General features: G+C 29.9%; 1 protein-coding gene across 1 annotated transcript; it reads right to left on the reverse strand.

The window, feature by feature from the left end:
- Positions 1–1546: 1546 nt before the first annotated feature.
- LOC108692118 lies at positions 1547–6111 on the reverse strand. The gene is given in 11 exon segments (XM_018200268.1): positions 1547–1763; positions 2154–2353; positions 2561–2705; positions 3231–3406; positions 3488–3729; positions 4312–4415; positions 5275–5375; positions 5460–5531; positions 5817–5924; positions 5926–5985; positions 6046–6111. Coding segments are annotated over 11 exon segments (1491 nt in total).
- Between the last annotated feature and the right edge of the window lie 2300 nt (positions 6112–8411).

The following is an 8411-nucleotide window of genomic DNA, read 5'->3' on the forward strand; positions in this document are numbered from 1 at the left end:
TCGAAATCAAATGCGTAGGCTTAGTTGCTGCACATATTCGATTTAATCAATAATGAATTCATATACTGACAAGTTCATAATGTAATACAACATTCTAAATATTTTTCTTGAAGTCAATAAAATATCAGCAACATCGACTCTAGTAACAAGCTGATGTCAAAATGACGACAAAACATAACTTGCTACCTGGGAAGAATTAAAATACATCTTTAATACATAAATTTGGCGATTACTAGTATCCTGATGATTTCTGGGCCACCTTATTTTCACCGTTTTGTATCGGTCATGAAACAAAATGTACATTTGCTTTTGGTTTTATTTCTATATTCAAAATATGAATATAGTTTTGCATGAATTTTGCTTCTTGAAGTAAAACTAATCTGTTTTTTACGCATTTAGGCCGCAAGTTTTGTTTTACGTCCCATCCCTGAAATTGAGTAATTGATGTCGGTAGCGTTCAGGATTGATGGTTTGACTTGGTTGCAGCAGTTCATAGTACACTACACCGACTTCTACAAAATGTACAGCACGACTTTCTTTCCATAAATATCCTGTTTTGACATTGATGTTGATGACATTGACATTGAGTTCGCTGGGACGCACCCATGATTTCTTACGCTTATGTATTGTAACGAACTTATTTTTCATCGCTAGTTACAGTTCAATGCAAAAATGACTTCTGTTTTTGTCTTTGCAGCAGCAATTCATAAGTGGCTAAGTTTCAGATAGAGCATGCTCCTCATAAGCCTTCACTAGCAAATGATAACTTTCAGTAGCAGATTTCTTGAGATTAATATAGAAAAGTTATGCTTTCCGCAAATACTCTTTTTTTAATACAAAACTCGACATTTTTAATGCGATATAAAATTGTATTCTTTGCATCCGATCAAATGTTACATACTGATTATTGAAGCCTATTGACAGTACTTTCATATACATCAACAGTCACTTTCGATCATATTGAAATAGCACAAATATCTTTCCTGATCAACAGCAAGAATTAATTCAAGCACCTAATACATTGAAGTTATATGAAGGCCAGAAGAAGACTCAAAAATTAAACTAGTTGTAAATGTGGAATAAATGAGTAAATCGAAAAATCCTAAAATACATATCAACTATTTTTATGCATGTAATAATATATAAAAAATTTCTACGAATTAAAAAAATATTTTAGAATGAAAATTTCATTTGAAATGCCCCATATACAGAGTGTCTCATTTTAATCGATCACCTCAAATATCTCTTGAACAGTGCTCTCGAGGTAAGCTATAAGAATATATAATACAAAATGGGAAGTTCCGTTTAAAAAATTCAAAGTGATCTTACTCTAATTTTAACGACGCCACCCAAGGTTAAACTAATGGCACCATCTTATATCTCCCTCAAAGTCCCAAAACTTTTTGTTTGAAACATTTTTAAAATGCACTGTTCAAGAGATATTTGAGATCGATTAAAATGGGACACCCTGTGTGTGTGTGTGTGTGTGTACACACACACACACACACACACATACACATATACTTACAATACAACATTACAATAACTATGTTGTCGTTGTATCATCTTGATTCTCTTCTATTAATTCCTCGGATTTTTCCTCATCGTCCGATTCTTCTACAGCGACAATGTCTGGGAAATATAATTTCGATTCTTCAACAGCCTTCTCCAGATTTTCACTTACATGAAAAGGTCCAATCCCGGCAAAGCCCAAAAATGCCTCACAACCTACTTTTTTTACGGTACAGACAAATATTTCGTAACTGTGAAGGAAAAGTAAAGTATTTTAATGCACAAATAAAACTAAACATAATAATTAGCTTTCTCTTTAGATATGAAAGAGAGATTAAATATTTAATTTGATATATTATATCACTTTTTTCAGAACTTGAAAAGATTATTCAAATATATTGATTATTTATGATTGAAAAATTGACGTAAAAGATGTAAAATTTAAAAACATAAGCATATTTATATATATATATGATATAATGAAGTATTTTAGAAATGATAATAAATTGATTAGATTTAAGTGATAAACATTAATTGTTTAAAGCTTTTAAAAAAATTAATAATTTTAAAATTAATTTGTCTTTAAATTTTAAAAAATTAATGAAATCTTTAAATTTTTAAATTAAAATAAAAAAAATTACCCCGTTTTTTCTTCTGTATTCATCTCAAATGCCTCTATAGTTTTGGCAATCATCTTAGCCTCAGGCGGTTTATCATATTCAAATATACCAAAATTGATGACATCATCATCAAACATTTCCAGCACCATTTTTAAATCATTTTTACGCGTATAATCATATTTAAAAACGGTTATTGGTACTTTAGCTATCTTATCTTCGTACTGTGAATTAAAATAGTAAATAATATAGTTAAATTAAGTAAGAGTTATAATTAAAATAAATATTATAACTTATAATTAGAATTATAATTAAGCTATATTTAATTTTATGTACAATTGTAAAGTTATACATAAAGTTATTCTTAATTTAAGTCCTTGAAGAATTTCGGAAAAGATCAAATGCAAGAAATGTTTCTCAAATATATTTACCGGATACATTGTATTAGTATAAACGGTAAATATTGTACGAAAAACGATAGCCTTGTTTCTGGGATTTGGAGGTATCCAAATAAAAGGAAACTTTTTATTTTCCTTATCAGGAACTTCAAAAGCTGGACGATGTTTTCCGGCGTAACTATATACATAAAATATAAATTGATTATAATAACAATTAAAATTAATTATTATTATATTATAATACTACTATTAATAATTAATGATGACCTGTATTATAGGTGTATTATTTCGACTATATATGTGAGAATATCATATAAATTTAGTAAACGAGATTGGATCGAAATGGATTCAAATTTTTAGAAATACATTTGTGAACGTTAGAATAAATCTTTTTCAATCCCAATTTTTATTCATTTATAGGAATTACATAAAGCAGTTTCTATATTTTTCAATTTAAAGAAAATTTCAGTTCTTTAAGTGCATTGTGAATTGCTCAATTCAAAATTTTTTTAAATTCAATTTTAATCTAAAAAATGAAAGGACGGTGAATGCCATTAAAGTACGCATTCGAATAGATTTAAATGGAAAAAAATTTTAATTCATTTTAATCAATTCTCATTCATTAGGAGGTCACAGAATTATTTCTTATGAATTTTATATTAGAAATTTGTGTGAATTAATTAAATTATACTAAAACGCATACCAATCTTCATTTAAATTGTCCTCCGATTCCGGTACTGTCGATTCATTGAACAAGATATTACACAGGTGATTATGAACGTCAAGTTGCTTTCTTCCTTCAACAATCTTCAATCGCATAAACATACATTTACCATCAAAGAGCAATTGTTTGCTAGTTTCTGTAAAATTGTACGTGGACTGCAACATGTTAAAAAATAGCATAATAAATTTTTATTAATATTGATGCAATAAGTTACAATCGAAAAAAAATTAAAATACTTCATGAAGTATTTGCTGGAGCAGATCTGCGTTCATTCGTTTACGTAGTTCTTGTCCCACCATGTAGTTCTCTGGTAGCAATTCCTCGATTAATTCTATGTATGGAGGACTCGTTCTTTTATCTCTTCTACGTCCCTCTTCATCCTTGAATATCCAAGGAAATAACAGTAGACAAGTCTCGTTGCATAACGACGTGATCAGATGCAACATTTCTGCCTCATATCTTGTTTTAGCTTCAGCAACTATATGACGATTTTATTACTATATTAAGAGGATGCTGGAGCCGCTTATATTACCATTAAAATTAGCATTTTTGATGTTTTTGTTCCTATTAAATTTCTTCGTAGTGGTTTCATAGAATAAAAATTTCTTTTCCATGATTAAAATATACATGATAATGCAAGTACTTGTTGTTAGTGTATTTGTGTTCAAAGCTGGAAAATAATAAAAAAATAAAAAATTTCAGATTTCTTATTCATTTTACCTTCAGCATTGGTCGCTATACTGAGATAAAAATGGATAAAGAAATTTGCAATTTTTTCCAGCTTTGGACACGAAATACACCAGAGACAAGTACATTATTAGCATATACATTTTAATTGTGGAAAAGGAATTTTTATTCTGTGAAACTACTATGAAGAAATTGGACAAACACAAAAACACTAGTTATATTGATAATACAGGTGGTTCCAACATCTCCTTAAACAATAAATACAGTTCCGTGCAATTTCCAATCTAATTCATAATTAATTTTATATGTTCGAACTATTGCCTCAAAAATAAAGTTAAAGTGTTTAATACGATAGTATCTATATTTTTTGTACCTTTTCGAGATTTTCTTGCTGTTTCTTTGGCTACTTTCGCCTCCTCCTGAATTTTCAATCGAACTATTTCTTCCGGACTTTTCTCAAAAACATCTATCAAAAATCTATATTTTGAAACAAATAAATAATGAAATTTCAAAGTAATAAAACATTTATATTTTACAATATAACAAATCATACAACTATTATAACAGACAATATTTAACAAATGAATTCTTTAATCGATACATACGTGGCCGACATATTCTTAAATCAGGACTGCAGCCGAGTTGCACATTTCGACCGATTTTGCTTTTGTTATCCCTACTCCTTTTGTTTCATAGCCTTTAAATCATGCGCAGAGACATAAACAACACTCCTATTCAGAGATGATATTAGTAACTCATATAGGGCACTATAAGGCTGTAGGGCTTTGAAACATATTGCATCACATTCACTGTTTACAAATTTTTATTATTATTATTATTATTATTATTATTATTATTGTTATTATGTTAGAAACTCAAAAGTAATACTTCAAAATAGAACACGTATGTTAATGAAGTTTGTGTCACTAAAAAAATTTTTTTTAAATCATTTTTAACTTAATAAATTGAGTTTCTAACATCATAATAATAATTATAAATAATATAATAAAAAATTATAATAAAAAATTTGTAAACAGTGAATGTGAGGCAATATGCTTAAAAGTCCTATAGTGCCCTATGTGATTTACGGCTAATATCATCCCTGAATTCGAACGTTTAATGTCTCCGCGTATAATCTAAATAAACTATGAAACAAAAAGAGTGGAGATGACAATAGGCAAAATCGGTCGAAATATCCAACTCATTATAGGCTTGTTCTTAAATAAAATGTTGCGATATGTATGTACCGGCAAATTTTAAATTATAAAAGTTAAACATACTAAGATATTACAAGTTATTTTTTACGTGAAAAGCATTATCAATCATTCCAACTTACTCATGCTTGTCACCCTTTTGAATTCTTTCGAGCTCGGTCATTAGTATTTTTACAAATTGCGGGCAATGTGCTCCGAACATTAAATTTATCATTCGGCCTTCCTGCGAGAAAACCGACTTTTCAATTGCAATAATTATTTCTATGCACGCATGAATTACGTGCTGGAATTATTGTATGTTACTTACATGAATAAACATCCATGTAGGTTCACTTTTTCCTTGAAATCTCTTCAAGTCGGTAACATGATCACAACTCGCCTAAAAATGATCAAAAAAATGAAATGCTAAGAATATTTTTATATAGTTGGTTTATTTAGGTATTAAAGATTAATATAAATATAAAAGTAATTTCTATATATAGATATAAAAAATAATTTCTACATATGGATAAAATAAATGTCATTTCTCTGTACTGTATTGTTCCTACATTATTCTATTTAAACAAATAATAATTTTATATCTGGTTCCGCTGTTTCAATATTATTTATTATTTTATTTATTCTTATAATATAATTCTTTTTATATCGTTTTTATGGCAATTACCGTTGCATAACTCAATGCGTCGCCTCCGATCTCCATTTTTATCTTCTTCAGAATACTCACCATGCCTGTGCAAGGACCACTCCAATCCGAATACACATCCACTACTAAATAAGGATATTGCATTAAATATATCTTTTCGTAATGTTCGAATCATAAAAATATTAACTATCTACATATATAAAGATATTCATAAAAATTACTCGCCTATTAAGCCTTTTCGTTTTAATACTTTCATCCATTCCTCGTCATTAAGAACTTCCGTCTGTAATGCTGCTGGTGCCACTTTTTTCGCCATTCTTCTTGTTGCCTTTGCTCCACCCTGAGACATTTAATTAATTTTTCAGATTTTATGTTTTATAATGTAAATTAAAAATGTTAATTTTTTGCCTTCTCACAATAATAATATTATATATACTCTCTCTATGAAATTTAAATATTAAAAAAAAAGTCTGGAAAAGCATCTGAGATGTCTCTTAGATTATTCTTTAATGTTTTTCTCAAAATGTAAAAATTATTTGATTAAACTATTATAATATTATTCACTATTATAATATTGTTATGATATGTAAAGTTATATCAAATTCTTTTTCTTTTAATACTCGGCTTGCGCTCTACCCTTTTATGGCGCAACATCTTCGAAGTTAAAGCGCCGATCACAGTTGTTAATTTTCTTCGTGAGAAAAGCGAGAAATTCGATTTCAGAGCAATTGAAGTATCTTTGGCGAGTTGAAGAGAAGTACTGTATTAATCGCATATCTTTCTGTTGGTTTGCATAGACTCGGTTTTCGGGCTTCCTTTTTGCACGGGGACATCGGCGACATGGTAGACACGCGATATAATATAATGATTAACGATCTCATGATACAAATACACGCACAGATAATTATATATGGTGCAGAAAATCCAGGAGTCCGTAAAGTTCTTGTACATAATTACTGTCATAAGGCATTAACCTAAATATGCCTTAAGAAAAAAATAACTCATTTTTCTTAAGAAAGAATGATAATAATGTTTTGAGTCGTGAAGTTCATCGATTCAATATTTTTTTATTGTTTTACTTCAAAACTTTTTTAATAGTCTAATTATTGAAAAATAGAAAATATTATTTTCGAGGTAGTACATTAAATTATTAATTTTTTTTTAAACATAGAAAATCTTAGAACATATACTATTGGAAGAGGAATAGGCCGCTGATCATGAAGCCAACATCTGTGCGAAAGAAAAAGGTAGAATAGTCCATTTGACTGTAATGCGCACGCGCCATTCATCACCACTGTTGCCCTCGCAGTTCATGTTCCACTTCCATTTCACTTTGTTCGTACATTCGTAAATTAATATCAGTGTGTAAGAAACATTAACACAACTGTACAATTCACACAGATGACAGCAGACAGTACTGACGCATGCGCATAGCAAACATTTTGACCTTTCTACCTTTCTCTCTCGCATAGGTGTTGATTTTACCTCAGTATACGGGCCAATTCCTCTTCCAGTAGTATATGTTCTAAGTAGAAACATACAAAGCTTGTATTGTAATTTCTACATATGTATAAATATGTACACATACACATACACACACACACACACACACACACACACACACACACACACACGCACGCACGCACGCACGCACGCACGCACGCACGCACGCACGCACGCACACGCGCACACGCGCACACGCGCACACGCGCACACACACACACACACACCGAATGTGGTGAGAAACACCTCAAACTATCAAATAGAATACTTGCAATATGCATTTGCAAAAAATCATTTGAAAACAAGGTAGAAATATCAGAATTTAAAGTGTAAATGCCATCGATACGCTTCCTCCAACATACACATACACATTTGCGCGCGCGTGTACACAGGATGCAAAATCCGATCAGCAACCTCCTACCCACAACAGATAATGCTACTATTGGCGGTGATTGAACAAAAATGCATAGATAATTTTCATACGTCGCAATAAAAAAATCGTACAAATATAAACAAATATAAATATAAACATTGATTTTTTTCAAATTTACAAGAAAAAGTCCGTACTTTATGATGATTATAATAACATTATAATAACATTAGTTTGAGAGCGAGCATGGCAAAGCAGGTGCACACTAATCTGTTATATATATTAGAGATCCCGGGTTTAATTCCTGATAGATTCAAAAATATTTTCATACGCTTGTATTTCTTCTTGGAAGCAAGCGGCAACTCTTTGCCAAGAATGTTTTTCGAACAAAATTTCGTCATTCGGAATCATTAAAATGTAGGTCCAATATGACTTTGTACTAACAGCGTGCGCACCACAGACATATGAGAGAAGTTATCACGCTCGCAACATTGCATGATATAACTTACTTTAGAAAAGATGGCAAACGGAGATAAAAATGAATTTAAAATTTATGAAAATCTTAAAGTATTTAATTTGCTCTTAAGAATGAAACAAAATTTCTTTAAATACGTCCATTTTTCACAGAGTTATGCTTATTGAAGGTATGCAAAATTTTGATATAAATTTATGTTACAATAAATTTGTTAACGAGTTTATATATATATAATAATATATATATATATATATAAATGTACATATAT

Source organism: Atta colombica, unplaced genomic scaffold (assembly GCF_001594045.1).
Source record: "Atta colombica isolate Treedump-2 unplaced genomic scaffold, Acol1.0 scaffold6, whole genome shotgun sequence".
NCBI classification, from domain to species: domain Eukaryota; kingdom Metazoa; phylum Arthropoda; class Insecta; order Hymenoptera; family Formicidae; genus Atta; species Atta colombica.